Source organism: Carex rostrata, chromosome 19, assembly GCF_964058835.1.
Source record: "Carex rostrata chromosome 19, lpCarRost1.2, whole genome shotgun sequence".
NCBI classification, from domain to species: domain Eukaryota; kingdom Viridiplantae; phylum Streptophyta; class Magnoliopsida; order Poales; family Cyperaceae; genus Carex; species Carex rostrata.
Window position 1 is genome coordinate 5140898 of NC_135936.1, and position 20043 is coordinate 5160940.

Consider the following 20043-nt stretch of genomic DNA (forward strand, 5'->3'; position numbering starts at 1 on the left):
TATTCCATCTATTTTTAAAAAAATATATTCAACATTTCTAATATTTTAATACAAAAAATAAAAAAAATAAAAAATTTCTGTTTTAAAAAAAAAAAAAACAAAATCGGTGCACCATTAACCGGACATATACCATACCAAAATTTTGCTCATTTCCGGTTAACCAATAACCGGACCCATTTCACATTTCCGGTTATCCAATAACCGGACCCATTTCACTAATCCGGGAATTGGGTAACCGGAAAAAAAAAATCCGGTTACTGGATAACCGGATTGGGTAGTTTTCAAAATTCAACGCCGAAGTGGTTATTTTTTATAATTTGATTTATTTTTTGGATATAAATAAAAAAATCGGAATATAATAGCACCCTAGTTCTACTCTTTGTTTGTGCGTTTCAAAATTATGGGAAATGATAATAGTTAAATTAGTATTTTTCGAATTAATATTATTTAAAATTATATAATTAAATAATATGAAACTAGTATTCATTTTAAATTATTAAATCTAATAATATTGTTCTTATTATTTTTACCCGCTGACCTGAAAAAAAATACTTTTATACTATTTCTTTGATATGCTTGTGCTTGTTCCATTTGATGAAGTTTAGTTGGTGCCTAAATTTAAAAAAAAAAAAATCTAAGTTGGTTATTCTAAAAAAAAAAAATAGAAATAGCGGAAAGGTTAAAAAAAAAGCTATCGTGAATAGCGTAGCTATAACGAAAGCTATTATGCACAATGTTTCTTGTTTTAAAAAATATGTTATGTATTTCAATTAATTAAGTCTCATATAATGATAAATAATACAAAATTGATTAATGAATTAGAATATTTATATTAAACCAATACAAAATCCATATTGCTATTCAAAATATTCTTAATAATATCCTAAATTATTTATCTTCTTCCATTCAAAATAACATAAGTATTATGGCATAAACTATATATCTTTTTATGCTAAAAGAACCGATTTTTTTATTTATATCCAAAAATTAAATCAAATTACAAAAAATAACCAATTTGCCGTTGAATTTCGAAAACTACCCAATCCGGTTACCCAGTAACCGGATTTTTTTTTTTTTCCGGTTACCCAATTCCCGAATTATTGAAATGGGTCCGGTTATTGGTTAACCGGAAATGAGCAAAAAAAATTGGTATGGTATATGTCCGGTTAATGGTGCACCGGTTTTGTGTTTTTTTTTTTTTTTTTTTTTAAACAGAAATTTTTTTTTATTTTCTTTTTTGTATTAAAATATTAGAAATGTTGAATATATTTCTTTGAAAATAGATGAAATACAATATAATTTGATTTATTAGAAAGACCACAACAAATAACCCGAATCAATATTTTTCAGATCGGATTTTTCGCGGCTGTAAGAAAAATTAATATATTTATTTATGTGTTATTGGAAAAAAATAAAAATGCTTAGATTCCGAGTTATTGATCCCGGTTCAAAAGTCACTTCTAGGTAATCCAGAAAATATTATGAACTTTCTAGTACATTTAATTTATTAAAAGTTGTATCTATTTTGAGAATTATTTTTGAATAACAATTATTAAATAAATTAAAGTTTTTGTTTTTTTTCAAAATAGATACAACTTTTAATAAATTAAATGTAATAGAAAGATCATAATATTTTCTGGATTATCTAGAAGTGACTTTTGAACCGGGATCAATAACTCGGAATCTAAGCATTTTTATTTTTTTCCAATAACACATAAATAAATATATTAATTTTTCTTACAGCCGCGAAAAATCCGATCTGAAAAATATTGATCCGGGTTATTTGTTGCAGTCTTTCTAATAAATCAAATTATATTGTATTTCATCTATTTTCAAAGAAATATATTCAACATTTCTAATATTTTAATACAAAAAAAAAATAAAAAAAAATTCTCTTTTAAAAAAAAAAAAAGAAAAAAGAAAAGAAAGAAGGCCAAAATACTATATCCGGTTAACAAATAACCGGACCCTTCTCATTTTTCCGGTTATCCAATAACCGGACATTTTTCCCAATTCCGGGAATTGGGTAACCGGAAAGAAAAAAAAAATCCGGTTACTGGGTAACCGGATTGGATAGTTTTGCAAATTCAACGTCCAAGTGGTTATTTTTTGTAATTTGATTTATGTTTTGGATATAAATAAAAAAATCGGCTAAAAGAAACCTAAACAACATGACATAAAATATCAATCTTTTTATATTTTAAGCAAAAGCAATTCAGATCTTGGAAAAAAATAATCCTTAATTTTTTTTTTTTTCAGTTTGGACCTTTAAATAAAAACATATGTAGCATAGCGTGTAGCGCAAATAACGGATCGCTACTACTGCTATAGCAGTTGTAGCTGAAATAGTGCACTTTTATTTCATAACTTAGCATTTAAAGTCCAAAAACGCTATAGCGCCGCAACAACACACTATTTAGAACACGGCTAAATACTATTAAGAATAATTCTCTTTTATCACTCATCAAACTGCGACTCTTGATATCATTGATTTATCATACTCTTCTAACAAGCAAAATTAGCGTGGACTATGTTCGTAAAAAAATTCAATAAACATAATTCTAAAATATATCAGACTGATTTTAAATGAAAAATTAAAACTGTGAACTGTGCTCATCAAAAGATTCGATAAGTATAATTCCAAAATATATCAGATTGATTTTAAATGACAGGTGAAATATGTTAAAACTTAAAACTGACATACTACACGAGTCTCGTAATGCGTGTAGATTAAAAAATGTTTTTAAGTCCAAATTATGCAATTAACTGGACACTAATCGCCTTGTTAAAAGACGAACCACTATTAAATAATTAATTAAATACTAATCGCCTTCTTAAAAGGTGAACCAGTATTAAATTATAATTAATTAGACAATAATCGCTCCCTCTCCATTCAAAAAAGCCATACCCTACCTTTTTCCCGCACTCTCAGTCTCAGACACAGAGGAGAGAGAGAAACAGCCACGATCCAAACTCAACTTTAAAGCAAAATCAAATCAAAAACCAAAAAAGTAAGAAAAGAAATCAAAAGAAACCCCCACACCACACCCCATTCACCCCCCAAAAAAGGACTAAAGCCAGAAAGAGAAAGCAAACAAACAGCAATACTTAACCAGCTCAACTTACAAATCTGTACAAATGCCACTGCAGTCTCTCACCTCGCTTCTTCTCTTTCTCTCTGCTCAGTACAATGGAGGAGATCATACCGGTGGGTCCATCTCACCGGCCGACTCGTACAACCTCTACATCACAACCCTGGAGACAGCCGTCCTTCTCCAATCGAGCAACACAGATTGGTGGGACGAGTGGGTATGTAGTAAAGCCCTTTGACAGTGAGAAGTTGCCTTCTACCCTTGTGTCAGAGATAAGGCCATTCCTTCGTGTGGCTAATCAGATCGAAGCCGAGTCACCTCGAGTTGCTTACTTATGTGAGTGAAATATGTTTTATTGTGTACCGGTCATGCTTGAGACGTGTTTGTGAAAATGCTCCTTAAGAGGGGGTTTTGGTAATTGCATGGTTTATGATCCTGGTTCTTTTTGTACAAACATAGGTCGATTTCATGCATTTGAAAAGGCACATTTAATGGACCCACTATCCAGTGGCAGAGGTATTCGTCAGTTTAAGACTGCACTTCTGCGACGGCTTGAACAGGTCCTTAACACTGAAATTCTTATCTATGTATAGTGCTTCAGGAATTCTTTTGTTTATGTATGTTTGCGGGCATGAATAAAAGAAAATTCTCCAAATGTTAACAGGATTGGAAGGCGACTACTCCTATGCGAAAGGAGAAGAGTGATGCTAGGGAACTCAGAAATTTCTTCGCAAGGTGTTGTAACTTTTTTTTTTTTTTTTCTCCACCTTTTTTATGACATTTATGGTAATTACTGAATAATTTCTTTTGTTTTGCAATTCTATATAATAAGTAGTTTACCTATTGTTGATTTGCTGGTTCCTAAGCATGCTGGTCAGGTCTGGTAAAGACTGCTAATTGCTACAAAGTAACCACATTTAGAATATGTATGTGATATACCTCTCTCTCATTTGCAGAAAGAAGGAATCAAATGAACATGAAATCACTGCAGTTCTTCTGGAAGTTCTCAAAGCAGTTGTTTCAGGAACTGCACAAGAGGTGCATTTAATATCAATCTCTGCTTAAAAGTAACATGAGTAGCTTCAACTATCTGTTTTTTGTGAACTGAACTTGGTTTTGTTTTTACAGAGTTCTACGGCTGGTCAAAGCCTTGAAGAAAAATATGGCCGGTACAATATTCTACCGCTTCATACAGGAGACCGGCAACAACCTATAATGCACTTTTTGGAGGTCCCTTTTTATTTTTGGTTTCTTACAATGGCATATTTGTGCCGCATCAATCTAGTAAATTTGATGTTATGACATAACTTGTTCATCTTTAATATTTTTTTGTTTTATAGATCAAAGCTGCAGTTTCTGCTGTGTATAATGTTAGAGGATTGCCTTCTGTTAATAGCGAAGAAGAAACAACTAGCGCAACTGACTTGCTTGAATGGCTTCAAACTTGGTTTGGCTTCCAGGTACAACAAATTGAATATCATAGTCCTGAGCTATACCAATACATAGTGGTACCATACAGGGCTAATTGGACATTAATATTTGTGGTTCTGTCTTGGATATCTGTGCTTCTTCAATTGTAACCTAGGTTTATGCCATGGTTGCAAAGCCGCCAAATGGTTCTTATGTATCCATCTGAAGCTTGCATTTATTTCTCATGCATTCAAATAACTCAGCATTAAAAAATCAATTAATAACAATGATTATTATCTCTCATCCTGACTTAAATAGCTTTTTAATCAGCAGCGGTGGAACCATAATTTTTTGTTTTGGGTCCACTGAACAATGTTAGGGCAATGTTTTGGTTCATAGTTTTTTTTATCTAAAAGGAAAACATGTTTAGTTCATTGGTATTGCTTGAAAATGCCATTATGGCCACGCTTAGCTGTTACAGCCCATATTTACACTAGTTTGAAACAATTTGTATAATTTGAATGAGATGGCTTAGTTCATATCCTATTAAAAAAAGACTTTATTTCATGTTAGAAAATTGGGGATTATCCGGAAATATTGCAAAACAGTTGCTGGAATTTGGAAAATAAAAAATAAGAGATAAGAGAAAAAATAAAAGGTGAATCTGTATTATATTAGTGGAGTCTTAATGTTTGAGGCCTATTAAGCTGAACTATTTTTTCTGCTAAGGTGATTAAATTTGTCTGTATTGGACTGTATATATGCTGGAAAGATACAAAAAAATACTTCTCATGTTCTTACTAATTTGTTTTTTTCTTCTTATTGCTTAGAAAGGAAATGTAGCAAACCAAAGGGAGCATTTAATTCTCTTACTGGCTAATATGCAAGTTAGATTGAATCCAAAGCCTTCTGTTATGACAAAGGTGGAATTTCTGGATACTATGATGTAGATTGTCCACAAATTTGTGGTTTGTTGCTATTTTTTGTTTTGTAATTAATCATGAAATCTTTTGTTGGTCAGCTTGATGACAGAGCAGTAAATGAATTATTGATGAAGGTTTTCAAAAATTACTTGAGTTGGTGCAAGTTCTTGAGCCGTAAAAGCAATATATGGTAAAGTTTTGGTCTAACATATTTTTAAGTGCACACAGATGCAGACATCTTTTTCCACTCATTGATGGATTATATTGGTTTGGGTCTGACAGGCTACCTTCTGTGAAGCAAGAGGTGCAACAGCATAAATTATTATATATAGCGCTTTATTTCCTTATTTGGGGTGAGGCTTCAAATCTTAGACTGATGCCAGAATGCTTAGGCTACATATTTCACCATGTATGTAATAAGCGGTACCTTTTCTATTTTCATTTTTTTTATAAATACCTTGCAACTTCATATTTCTTTTTAAAATTGCTGTATGCAGAAGGCAGTTCCAGGTATTTTACATGCAAGATAATCCACAATTTAATTTGGTTGATGAGCTGTGTGTTCCCACTGATATTTCAGATGGCATATGAACTTTATGGAGTACTCTCTGGTGCAGTTAGTTTAAATACAGGTGAGAAGGTACAGCCAGCTTATGGAGGGGAACCCGAATCATTCCTTACCAATGTAGTCACGCCTATATACAATGTCATAGATGAGGTCTGATAGAACGCCTGAGTTCAGGGTTTAGGTCAATTAAACAGTGAAGATATCCTTTTGATTAGTTTACCTTGAATCTGACGATCTTATTTGTCTTTATTTAATGAAGGAAGCCCAGAAAAACAGAAATGGAGTCTCTGACCACTCCAAATGGAGAAACTATGATGACATTAATGAATTTTTCTGGTGAGACAAATTAAAGTTAAATAGGATGGTTTTGTGAAAACCATGTTCTTTTTTGTTTGACTTTCCATGTGTTGTGTGTCTCTAGGTCAGTTGATTGTTTCAAGCTTGGTTGGCCGATGCGCACCAACAGTGACTTCTTTTATACGCTCCCTAAACCTAGCATCAACAATTCAGAATCTTCCACTAACCCAAGTACCAGCGCCCAGGTATTAGTTTTTTTAATATTTATAGGATTTTTTTCCAGCGGAGCCTAATATTTTTCTCCATCTACTTCTAATTTTGTTACTTGAAAGCAGCATTTTTGGGGTCTTTTGCACAAAGGGAATAAAAAAAAGCCCGTCAACACAAGGCTGGCTAACATCTCTATATTATTGTTACAAAAAAGTTAGATGTCTTGACAAGATCTATCAGTGGGGTAGGGGAAAAATTGTCAACACTGGAAGGAATATAGATACACAAACTAAGATAATGGTTTCACGCTGGCTGCAAATATTATCTCAGTAATATTGGTGTTAATTGAAAGCATGAGGAATATGTTTTGAAGGTTAAATGAGGAATAATATTAGTTGCTATTTGTACATATTATCAAGTTTTATGTCTGCTTTTTGAAGAGTTGGTATGAAATGACTGGTTAAAGCAAGGGTCAATATACTGCCTGCATTGATTGCTACCAGTAACCTGTAAAAAGAAAAGAAGATGGACTGTAAATTACTGAACTGGTATTTAAAAAAAATCTGCTTCCATACCTGTTCGATACTGAACTTGCTTTATGCATAGGTATAACTCGGAAAATAGCAACTCCTACTGTTTTTGGTTAAACTGTGAGTCATTTTCAAAAGACATCTGTAACTCTTTTTTATGATTGATTGTTTATTTATTTATACAGGACAAGCCAAAGTGGCTTGGAAAGACAAATTTTGTGGAGATACGATCTTTTTGGCACCTTTTTAGGAGCTTTTTCCGAATGTGGACATTCTATGTGCTAGCTCTCCAGGTTATTCAATTTATCATTCACTCCTTTCATTTTTCTTTTCTGTGGTCTCTGAACTTAAGGTGATTAGTTTGAGATGGATTTTCGTGATATTTTATTCTTTATTCTGTCAGGTGATGATATTTATGGCATGGAATGGACTAGACTCTCCTCTTGATTTACTTGACGCACAAACTTTTGAAGATTTGTTAACCATTTTCATTACAAATGCCGTTCTGAGACTTGTAGAAGGTTGAAAGCTGATCTCTTTCAGGATACAAAATTAATTTTCTTTGGAAAATAGCACACTTGCCCTAGTAATCGAAAGAAACATCCCATCTGTTCCCCCCTTTCTCCATTTGCTTCAAAAATGCCCAGCTTTCCTTCATATAATATTTTTCTCTTCATTCATGACATAGAAATTAGGTGAATTTAGGGATGTTGTCAGATATGAAACATATGAAGTTATTTTCTAGGTTTTCAGAAATAAATGAGACACTTCTTGTTATATTAAGGGATAAGAAAAGTGTTTCTTACTGAGAATTCCATTTGGTAGTTTGATATTTCTTGTTCTTTGAGCAGCCATATATAATAGCTTTGGCATGAAAAACTTTAGTAGTTTGTCTTTTATCCCTTCAAGTTCCTCAGACAGTGCCCCTAAGTGTAGGATCTAAAAGTACCTCAAGTATCTTGCATCGTAGTATATGTAAATAATGCCCGACCTGGCCTTCCATCCTTGACTCTGCTCTCACTCTCTCACTCTCACTCACTCACTCACTCACTCACTCACTCACTCACTCACTCACTCACTCACTCACTCACTCATTCACACACACACACACACTCAACCTCTACATGTCTCTCTCTTTATCTCTCTATGCTCAAATAACTAGTAAAGAAAGGGATTAATTTTCTATTCTGCAAAATTTCACATTACTTTGTTATTATTTTTTTCAGTGGTTATGGACATAATTTTTTCATGGAAAGCAAGACACACCATGAGCTACAGCCATAAACTAAGATACAGTCTTAAGCTCTTATCAGCTTGTATATGGGCAGTTACACTGCCGGCCTCTTATAACATTTCGAAGAAATACCCTGTTTGCTCGGCCAAAAATGTGATAGGAAGGTTGTGCCTCACTCAATACATGGTGGTTGTTGCCATCCATCTCACAACCAATGTAATAGGCATGGCATTTTTTCTTGTACCAGCGGTTGTTAGCTATATTGAGACCTCAAATTCACGAATATGCAAGATTTTGTCTTGGTGGTTTCAGGTAGCAGATTTTAGTCTTATTCTTTTGAATTTTCCTTCAACAAACTAAACCTACGAATTACCTGTTTGTAAGAAACATACAACAACTTTCATATTAGACTGGTGTGGTGTCAAAGTTTTTTTTTTTTTTTCCTGAAGGTTAGTTGGCATAGGGTCAACCAACATTTTTATAATTAAATTAAACTTTACAGTTAACAAGGAAAAGAAAACAGAAAGAAAAACACTGCAAACTGCAAGCTGCAAGCTTATTGTATCTGTACTAAACTGAAAATCAATCAGCGTCAAAATCACTAATGTGAACCATTAGATGTTATAAATAAAATCTCACCAATCCAAATGTGAACCTTTTTCTCTAATATTCTCATTGAACTGAATTAAGACCAAAAAAATAAAAAAAATTGTCCTCCCTCCTGGTTTGTATTCTGGGAATGATTCCAAAGCAATTTGATTGATTTGAATAATGTTAGGGATACTGATCATTTTTTTGTTCAACTTTTGGCCATGGTTTTATTAGTTTGAATTTTTCCAAGTGGCTAATTTTGGTGTTAGTAGGAGCCTAGAAAATATGAGAATTGACCAATGTTCGATACCTGGGAAAATATGGTAAATATTCATTGAATTAACTACATCATAATGTTGTTCTGATGTGAAATCTTCTACACAGCCCAGGTTATATGTTGGTCGAGGAATGCAAGAAGGCCAAGTGTCTGTATTGAAGTAACTTGAAAACAAAAACCCCTATTCTATTTCTTAAGCGTCTTGATTGATTTTTCTGTAAAGTAATATTATTCTTGCATATTTCTCAGATATACCATCTTCTGGGTTATTCTTCTGTCAAGCAAATTTTTATTCAGCTTCTATTTTGAGGTTAGTATTCAATATTTTTATTTAGCTATCTCAAAACTACACAGTAAGCAGCAATGAAGAAAAAAAAGGTGAATTTGGTCCAGTTGTTTTGTTAAAATTTCTATTACCTTCCTTTACTTCTATTTGATACTATGCAGATAAAACCGCTGGTGGGGCCCACCAAGCTGATTATGAAGCTCAATGTAAATCAGTATGATTGGCACGAGTTGTTTCCCCATGGTTTTTCTCTTTGTTATGCATATGTTTCTTTGTTATTTACTTTGGCATCTACATTAAGATGTATCTTACAGGTCTAAATATTTCAATTATTCCCTCTTTGGGTTATCTTTGCTGTACTGCTGCTTTAGCTTTATGGTGTGGAGTTGACTTACTCAAAACTTAAATATTAAGTCTAGCTAAAAAAAAAAAAAGTAATATATAAATAATTCATTAGTAGGGACTGTACCAAATTATTTGGTATTTTGCGGACTGAGTCTATTACTGATAGCTAACTCTCATATAACTTGCTTCAGTGAAGAGAAATCTTGGTGCAATCCTTGCAACATGGGCACCGATCATTCTTGTGAGTAACCTTTAATAAATATCAAAATTTTACTTTTTACAACTGAATAAAATAAAGCAGTTTAAACTATTTCATTATATATTTGATGAACAGGTCTATTTTATGGATACACAAATATGGTACTCCATATATTGCACGGTCTTTGGTGGCATGTATGGAATTGTTCATCACCTCGGTGAGGTAATGGCACCTTTTGTATGTTCAGGGACTTCAATATATTTTTATTTTTACACTTTTACTTAAGTTCGCATGTGCTTATTTGGGTCTTCTATTTCGGATTATTTAAATTATGGTAATATTGTTTCTGGTTGTTTGCAAATTAACATCAAACATTCTCATATTTGCACCTACCACAGATTTTTCTTTCTTAGTTATTCTGCAAGTAAACCTGACATCTATTCCAATCCCGAAAGGCAATTTGTACAGGTTAAAGTGACAAGCCCAGGCTTAGTTATTTTTTTTTGTTCTTGCTTGATACTGGCTTTACCAGTTGAATTATTTTTTCAGAAACCCTAAAACAGCTTGTGTGCTCATTGCAAACATGATAGGTGTTGGGTGTTATACTTGGGTACTGTAAATTATTGAATGTAGTTTGTGAGAGTGTCTATTTGTTCTCTTTTCGGTGGCCCTTTCTGTAGAAAATTAGAATCTCAGGTTTAATTATTCTTGATTTATTTTGTAACTATGTTTAATATATAGATACGTACAATGGGTATGGTGAGAAGCCGCTTTCACACTTTACCGTCTGTTTTTAATTTCTCTCTCGTGCCTCGTTCTTCACCCAAGGAAAAGAAAACCAGCTTAAGGACCTTCTTGGAAAAGAAAATTTTCAAGGTAAGTTTCTTTTTTCTGTCCTGCTGGTCTGATTTTTCTTTTCCTTTGTTTGGAGTCAACTGCCATATATGAGACTTAACTGATCTTCAATCTTAAGTTTGAGAACAAGGACCAGCAATCACACACCCACACATAATAAAATACTGCACCAAGAAGATGATATCATTGTACACATACTGATCTGAGTCATTTATGTCGTTGAGTTTCTGTTGAGTGCTTCAGCTGTTATTTGGTTTCCAAAGCGATCAAACATATTTAAACGGACCCTGTTATTCTTATTTTTATTTTCTGTATTTTTGATATGGTGAATCCTTTGGACCAGGATTCAAAGGTGGAAAGGCATGATGTTGCCAAGTTTGCTTTGGTTTGGAATAAGATAATAAGTAGCTTTCGGTCAGAGGACTTAATAAGTAACAGGTCATACATTTTTTCTTAATTTTTCTGCTACATTGTTTCCTATCTGATATTTTTGAAGTTTATTTACTTACTATTAACAGTGTTATTATTTTTACTGTAGAGAGATGGATTTGATGACAATGCCTTTATCAACTGACTTGACTTCTGGCCCAGTGCGCTGGCCTCTGTTTCTACTTGCCACTAAGGTTATTTATATTTGTTAAGTCTTTTCATGATGTAAATTTACTTAAATTATCAATTGTAGAAACATCTAATTAATTTTTTTATGGGTTTAGTTTTCGACAGCAGTTAACATGGCTGCTGAATTTAAAGGGAAGTGTGAGAGATTCTACCAAAAAATTATGAAAGATGATTACATGTTTTGTGCTGTTACTGAGTGTTATATCTCCTTGAAGCATATCTCCGAGTTTCTCATTATTGGTGAACTGGAAAAGAGGTAATCATATTATTACCATCAAATTTCTTGCTATTACTGCCATCTAAGGATTGTAGTGCAAGGTCTGGTACTTTATGATCTGACTTTAGCAGTATGCTCTTCAGGTGCTTCTACTATTGTCTTGATAATCATTATTGATTTTTATATTGATATTTTTTACTTTTTTATGTTAATTTTTTTTTTTGTTGAGTAACTTGGTAGATGCTACCAAGGATTTGATAAGTTTTTAGTGTGTTTTTCTGGTCTAGTTAGTGATCATGTCACTTTGTACAGCCACAACAATTGTTCCAGCATAAAAAGTCAATTAGAAAATAAAGAAATGAACATTAATATCCATAAGAACCAAATAAAATCATGAAAATAAAATATAAAGACGTGGTACTTGAATGCTTGTCCATATCACTCTCTTGGTAATTTTTTGTTGTTTCTTAGCATATTACTTGATACACTGCTTATATTTATTCAGCATTCTAAAGGCAATATATACACATGTGGAAGCAAGTATTGAAAACTCAGACCTACTAAAGGATTTCAATTTCCATCAGCTACCAGTGCTGTGCAACAAGCTTGTACATCTCATTCAAACTCTGGTAATTACCACATTATAAGATTTTATTTTATATTGCTTAATTTTCTAGTTTGTTTGATCTATGAGACTGTCGTAATGAATTTTTGTTTGTCATGTTTTTCTTCCAGTTTGAAAATAGAGAAAAAGACAGGTACAATGTTATAATTTTGCTCCAAGATATAGTCGAAATTGTGATCAAAGATATGGTGCTAGATAGCAAAAGGTATATTTCAACATTTAATATAAAATTACCTAGCCAATAGGTAGATGTTTGCTGCACAAATAATTAAAAAAAAGTGCAAAAGTAAAAAAGAAAATTATAAAGCCCAGAAGAGGAAAAAAAATCAACTGAAAATAATAGCAGTTACTTTATACATCTCTGCTATGATTTGAGTCTAAATGCCAACCTGCACACACAATTATGATCAGCCTGTTCGATGCAATTTTTCAATATTTAATACTCAGTTACTTTTTGTTATGCAGAATAATGGAAGTCATAAACTCATCTTGCATGGCAGGGTGCGAGAGGGATTATGTTTGTCTATTTGGAGATTACAAACCTGAACTCTTCGCATCAACTTCAATATGTTTTCCTTTACCACAAGATAATTCACTTAAAGAGCAGGTACAGATTGTTTTTGGCATTAACCATAATCAAACAAGTATATATCCTGTACAAAGGTTTTCCTTTATCCTTTATGGACTAGAACTTGATGTTTAAGTCTAAACAAGATCTGGTATTGTACTTGTACCTCAGTTTATCTAGAAAATTCAAAAGAAGAAAATTCAGCAAACTCATTATTATTATCAGGTCAAAAGACTTTACCTCTTGCTTACAACTAAGGAGAAGGCCATGGATGTACCATCAAATTTAGAAGCCCGGAGACGAATATCATTTTTTGCAACTTCACTTTTTATGGATATGCCCTTTGCACCTAGGGTTCGCAATATGCTCTCTTTTAGGTGCTAATCTTTCTTAGCTTCACAGGACTGATCTTATTTCCATAGAATTTGAAACTACATTTGATCAATAATCAAATCATAGGCAAAATCAAAGTTAACATTACATCTTTCCTGAGCTAGTGTGATAACCCCATACTTCATGGAGGAAGTAAATTTCTCAGAGGAAGAGCTTCATCTAATCCAAGATAGCGCGTCCAACGACTCCATCCTAACTTACATGCAAAAAATATATCCAGGTCAGTGACATGAGTGGATTAAAGCATCGATGGAGAAAAGCTTTCTGGTTATACATAAGTTGCATCACATTAGGTCTCATCCGTTAAACATAATGTTGCTTCAAGGTCGGTTAAACATAAGTTGCATCACATTGGGTCTGGTCAGTTTGGAGTTTATTTATATTCTCAGGTTGTTCAGCTTCGTCCGTCTCATGTTTGGTCATTTTCCGAGTAAAGTCTCAGGTCACGGTCCGATTGGGTTTGGTTTTCATGACAACGTATGTTTTGATGCTGATTTGGTTTCTGGGTTGCTATGGGTTTGTGATAGTTGACACTTACATTCTTTCTTAATTTTTTGATTCAGATTTTACCACCTTCATTCATAATGCAGGTTATCCTGTATCATTGCTGTATTCTGTTAAGGCCATATGCTATTTGTTATGCTTGTTGTTAGCCTTTATTTCAGTCTAGGTTCCCAACTGAGATGCTTTTTTTAAAATTAATTTAATTTTTTTGACTTTTAGATGAATGGAAGAACTTTAAAGAAAGGCTTGGGAAAAACCCAAAAAGTGAAGAGGTGAAGTATTGGGCTTCTTTCCGTGGCCAAACACTCAGCCGCACAGGTAATTGATTAGTATTAGCATACCATGTTGAATAATTAATTTAAAGAATTCCCATATTACCTACTGATGAAGCTTGCCTCCCCCTTTAAATTAATGATATGTAGTACGGGGAATGATGTACTACAGGAAGGCTCTGAAACTGCAAGCATTTTTAGATAAGCGTGAACTGCGTGAAGAAGGTAGCAGTGTTATGCACATTTTGAGAGAGTTTTATATCAAATTCCAAAGATATGAATTATGAAGTACTATTATGTGTCACATTTTTCTTTTGTCTCCTGACTTTGTTTGGTCCTGATTGCATGGTTGAGGCTAACTAGTTCCATCAAAAAAAAAAAAAAAAATACTTGGCACCACTCTTCTGATAATCACCGCATCAGGCCCATTACTGCACATAAATATCTCAATTTGAACGAGAGTTTCTTGGAACATCAAATTTGTAGATACTAAATTTCAAAGCTTGTACAGAAAGTAAGAAATAGAAAAAATTATGTATGTAACATTCTGGTTACCCTTACAAATTGAACAAATTCGTTTTTTCTTAGCCAGATATATACAAGGGCCACACTGCAATTGACCAGGAGGGACAAGATCATAAGAAAGGACAGCCAAACTTGTCAGCTCAGCTGGATGCCTTGGCCAATATGAAATTCACATATGTAATTTCATGTCAGAAATTCGGTGAACAAAAGGCTAATGGTGATCCTCGTGCCCAGGATATTATTGATCTTATGACAAGGTATTTTATACTATAAATGATAGAAAAATGGAACTTTGTAAAGGGTCCCGAGTTGTTCATGAATAAAAAATTAGGCCCTTTGGCAACTAGGGTTTCTTGAACTTGTTCATCAATTAAAGAACATTGAACATAAATTAAATATGTTCAAATCAATTTATTGTGAGTTCTTTTTCTTAAATTTGTAAAATAACCTATTTTAATTATAGAAAGTAAATGCTGAACTGGCTTACTTTAATCTCTTTTTATTTCTGTTGCTACTGAAGGTATCCAGCTTTGCGGGTTGCTTATATTGAAGAGAAAGAAGTGATGGTACGCGGTGCCCATCATCCGGTCTATTCTTCAGTTTTAATTAAAGCTGAAAATAACCTTGACCAGGTAATTTCTTCATAGTTGGCCCTTTTTTTAAATGTATAGCTGAGCTTACCTTGATGAAGCATCATAGGATGTTATTATGACTTGGAACTAATTTGGCTAGTGTGTGTGCAGGAAATATACCGAATTAAATTACCGGGCCCACCAATCATTGGAGAAGGCAAACCAGAGAACCAAAACCATGCAATTATTTTCACTCGTGGAGAGGCTCTTCAGACAATAGATATGAACCAAGTATGCTTTCTTTTTTCGGGCACAAATGATATTTTCATACTTATTGTATATTTGTAATTTGTTGGATGTATTTTTTTTCCAAAGGACAATTATCTGGAAGAAGCCTATAAAATGAGAAATGTATTGCAAGAGTTTGTCCAGCATAGCGGAGGCCATGCGCCAACAATTGTTGGGCTAAGGGAACACATATTTACTGGCAGGTACTTTTGAGAATTACTGGTTGCAGTGGGTACAGGTGTTATCTATAAAAGCAGTTAAGCAAAACCTCTTAAGGAATATGTAAATATATTTCAGTGTTTCGTCGCTTGCTGGCTTCATGTCATACCAAGAGACCAGCTTTGTAACCATTGGCCAGAGGTTTCTTGCAAATCCTCTCAGGTATGAATATTTTCGAATAAGTTATCGCTGACATCATTTTCTCCTCTGACAAATACATTGACTTACAGTTTCTTTTTCATAATAATATGAAGGGTACGGTTTCACTATGGGCATCCAGATATTTTTGATAGGCTTTTTCATGTGACAAGAGGTGGTATTAGCAAAGCTTCTAAAACAATTAATTTAAGCGAGGATGTGTTTGCTGGTAATATTCTATCTGCGATCAGACTTTTAGTGTTTTAAAGGAAATCATACATACATAGCCAAAACACTCCTGCTTTCTGGAAATCATTATTTGAAAAACGATTATTAAACTAATACACTTGATTATCAACACCAAAATCTTAGAACATTTGAAGCAGCTTGCAAATGCACCAGTGTAATATTCTTAAAGATGGAGTGGTTTGTGATTTTCAATTATTAGGGGTTTCTTGAAAGTTCTCTACTTCCATCTGCTGTTATCGAAAAATTTCCCTGAAATATGGAGGCTCCTAACCCAGGGAAAAATGTGTTACAGAAAGTATTTATTCATAAAATACTAAATGGCTATTTCAAAAGGATAAGGGCATTTGTTCTTTTTCAGCCTGCCACTTATTAAATACAGAACTACTTACCTGCATGATGTTCGACATTAAATTCTTCTCTGTTACATCTTATGTCAATCACTTCTATAGGATACAATTCGACACTGCGCCGTGGAAATGTAATATACAAAGAATACATGCAAGTGGGAAAGGGCCGTGATGTGGGTTTAAATCAAATTTCAAAATTCGAAGCAAAGGTCACAAATGGCAATAGTGAACAAGCCCTAAGCCGTGATATTTACCGGCTTGGCCAACATTTTGACTTCTTTCGCATGCTGTCATGTTATTTCAGCACTGTTGGGTTTTACTTCAATAGCCTTGTATGTACATCTTCCCTCTCTCTCTCTCACACACACACACGCACACATGTTACTGTTTGATTACTGCAAAACCACACTTCTAATTAAAAATTGTGATAAATAATTATATATGATGGTAAAATGAATTGAAAAGAACTTTATTACAAAATGTGCAAAAGGCTGCTGAAATTATTTTTCAATTGAGGAGGGCTAAAATGCACTCTCCCTTTTGTGCTCCTAACGTTCACCTCTCCTTATATCTTCATTTTCAAAGTTTAAATAGTTGATTCGAACCTTCCAATGTGTTCTTTATATTAAAATGTGCTTGGAGACCAAATTTTACATTTTTTGGAAATTTTTTACTATTTTTTCAGAATTTTTTATTAAACTAAACAATAATAAAAAATTCGGAGAAGTGATGATTTTCAAAAATTCTGAAAAAATAGTAAAAAATTTTCAAAATTGTAAAATTTGGTCTCCAAGCACATTTTAATATGAAGAACACATTGGAAGATTCAAATCGACTATTTGAACTTTGAAAATAAAGATATGAGGAGAGAGTGCACGTTAGGAGCACAAAAAGAGGGTGCATTTTAACCCTTCTCTTTTCAATTTCAGTGTGATATATCGATACTATTTTGCCTTGAATCAGGACGAACTGAATTTTTAGTTATAATTTCTTATTTGGGACCAACTACAAATTTGCAGATCTCAGTCGTGGTGGTGTATGTATTTCTCTACGGCCAACTATACCTCGTTCTTAGTGGGCTGGAGCGATCCCTACTAATCAAGGCCAGAACAAAAAATATGAAATCTTTGGAAACTGCACTTGCTTCCCAATCTTTTATCCAATTGGGACTCCTAACTGGACTCCCCATGGTTATGGAGCTATGCCTCGAAAAGGGCTTTCGTGTTGCTCTTTCAGATTTCATTCTCATGCAAATGCAGCTTGCCTCTGTTTTCTTCACCTTCTCCCTTGGTACCAAATCCCACTATTTTGGCCGTACTATTCTCCATGGTGGCGCAAAGTACCGTCCTACCGGGCGTAAATTTGTTGTTTTCCATGCAAGTTTCACCGAGAATTACCAGCTTTACTCGCGGAGCCACTTTGTAAAAGGATTTGAGATCACGTTTTTGTTGATTGTATATAATCTTTTTAGAAAATCATATGAGGATGGGGTTGCCTATTTTTTGGCTACTTTTTCAACTTGGTTCATGGCACTTACATGGCTTTTCACACCATTTTTGTTCAATCCAATGGGATTTGCATGGAAGAAAATCGTAGAAGATTGGGCTGACTGGAACTTTTGGATGAAGAATCCAGGTGGGATTGGAGTGCAGCCTGATAAAAGTTGGGAGTCATGGTGGAATACTGAAAATGCTCATCTCAGATACTCAGGTCTTGGTTCAAAAATTCTAGAAGTGGTTTTGTCACTCCGATTTTTTATTTACCAGTATGGGCTCGTGTACCACCTTGATATATCGGGGGATAATAAGACATTCTTGGTCTATTTACTCTCTTGGGTTGTGATAATCGCCATTATTGCACTGGTTAAGGTATGTTGTTGAAAATTTCTTCTTATTTCTTATTTTTTCACACCTGATTTTCATTTGTCCTGCAAGTATTGACTGGTATTTCTCATACTTGGATCTGGATTGTTAAAGCCAATGTCAAGTCACTAAGAAGATCAAATTACTTGTATTATTTATATCAAACAAACAAAATAAAGCTTGGAACTTTACTGTGTAACTCAAGTGGGATTAATTTAGACCCAATGTGGTTTTTGAAAATAAAGATTAGGTAGCAGTATAACAGGTTAATTTGGTCAATAAAGAATTATCTATGTTTGCCAACACTTGAATAAAAAAATATCTTGGTTTGAAAAGCAAAAAGAAAAAGAAAGAAAGAAAGAAAAATAAGATTGCATGTGGTTCAAGTGTAGTTTGCTGATATCAAAATTTGGTTCTTGTGAGAAGTAAAAATGATTTATGAGATTTCCTTTTAGGTTATTTATGAGGCAAGAAGAAGGCTGAGCTCAGATCATCAACTTGTATTCAGATTCTTTAAGCTCATGATATTTCTAGTGGTTATAACTAGCATCGCTGTTCTGTATACTGTATGCAAGCTTTCTGTTATGGACATGGTTATATGTTGCTTCGCCTTTCTTCCAACTGGTTGGGGATTACTATCGGTACGTTTAAGCATACTTCTAGTTGTTTTTATTTTTCAATGCTGACATTACGGCCAGTATGTATTTTTTGCCTTTACCAAACTGCATTTGTACCAGTATGAATAGAACGTCATAGATTGTGCCTTTTCCCATTGCATATTTGGCTACATTGTTCATACTTAACCCCTAATTCTCCCAAATACTATAGGTAAATGCTGATTTTCTTTTTAAAAATGAAATAAGTATTCCAGAAGAATTAGACCATTCGTATGGTTATAATACTACTAGTTAGCAACATACTGGGACAAGAGCTGATTCAAGAAAGCCAGTAGAATACCAATCCAAAGGCATTGAATAATTTTATTGTCTATCTCCACAACTTACAGTTCCAAGCTTAGTTGAACCTCAACAATGTACCAAAATCTTTCTATAATTTGGTGCAGATAGTGCAAGTGTTGAGACCGAGGATAGAGTACTACAGCATATGGGAGCCAATTCAAGCAATAGCACATGCATACGACTATGGCATGGGCTCTCTACTATTTGCTCCAATTGCCATCTTGGCATGGCTCCCGGTTGTTTCAGCAATTCAAACACGGGTTCTCTTTAACCAGGCATTCAACCGACAGTTGCAGATACAACCCATTGTTGCTGGTAAAAGTAAATATAAGTAGATGTAAAGAGTGATTATTTGTTTTGACATATATGATTCATGTGTAGATAATCATAAGGATGAAGTTAGTTTTAACATTTTTTTGTGCTTTAACTCGGAGCCCTTAAAGATTTTTGAGACTATGTATTATTATTAATGTTATTTTTTTAGATTAGGAGTCAATTATTATTATTTGTAGGGAAGTTCTATCTTGGAAGTATTCTTGTTCATAACTCTGATGGTTATTGATGAGTTTGTATATTCTTCCAAAATTTAGGCTAAATTGTTTAATTGGTTTATCACTTTTCATGTGGATACAATAATGGAAGCTACGCTGCATTGTCCGTATAAGGTTGATTTCCGAACCAGCTTTAACTAGAGACAGGACAACCTTATGTAGATTGTAGAGAGAATGTATTAGTAAAAGAATAACTAGAGAATTGAAATTATTGGAATCGGATAATTAATAATGGTAAAAAGAAATAAATAAATATAGTAAAGAATCTAGCATGAGAAGTAGCATGATGGGCAGTTGTGTATACAGTATGCACTACAGA

General features: G+C 33.6%; 1 protein-coding gene across 3 annotated transcripts; it reads left to right on the top strand.

The window, feature by feature from the left end:
- The first annotated feature begins 3053 nt into the window (after positions 1-3053).
- Positions 3054-19581, top strand: GSL04 (glucan synthase-like 4). Of its 3 annotated transcripts, XM_078321162.1 has the most exons (42): positions 3054-3428; positions 3552-3652; positions 3757-3827; positions 4049-4130; positions 4221-4322; positions 4433-4552; positions 5333-5425; positions 5524-5615; positions 5708-5834; positions 6006-6143; positions 6253-6329; positions 6415-6535; positions 7216-7323; positions 7434-7551; positions 8257-8576; positions 9240-9292; positions 9382-9442; positions 9580-9661; positions 9955-10004; positions 10098-10184; positions 10704-10838; positions 11161-11184; positions 11215-11255; positions 11356-11440; positions 11531-11691; positions 12158-12281; positions 12388-12482; positions 12743-12884; positions 13071-13222; positions 13343-13458; positions 13962-14060; positions 14165-14239; positions 14607-14796; positions 15060-15171; positions 15283-15402; positions 15487-15602; positions 15697-15780; positions 15873-15985; positions 16455-16684; positions 17372-18220; positions 18670-18855; positions 19278-19581. In XM_078321162.1, the coding sequence occupies exons 1-42, from the start codon at positions 3191-3193 to the stop codon at positions 19506-19508; spliced, it is 5721 nt and encodes a 1906-aa protein (XP_078177288.1). In that variant the 5' UTR covers positions 3054-3190; the 3' UTR covers positions 19509-19581. The 3 variants fall into 3 exon arrangements, with proteins under 3 accessions (XP_078177288.1, XP_078177287.1, XP_078177289.1); XM_078321161.1 differs by having other exon boundaries at positions 11161-11255; XM_078321163.1 differs by lacking the exons at positions 3054-3428; positions 3552-3652; positions 3757-3827; positions 4049-4130 and having other exon boundaries at positions 4222-4322; positions 5337-5425; positions 11161-11255.
- The last annotated feature ends 462 nt before the right edge of the window (positions 19582-20043 follow it).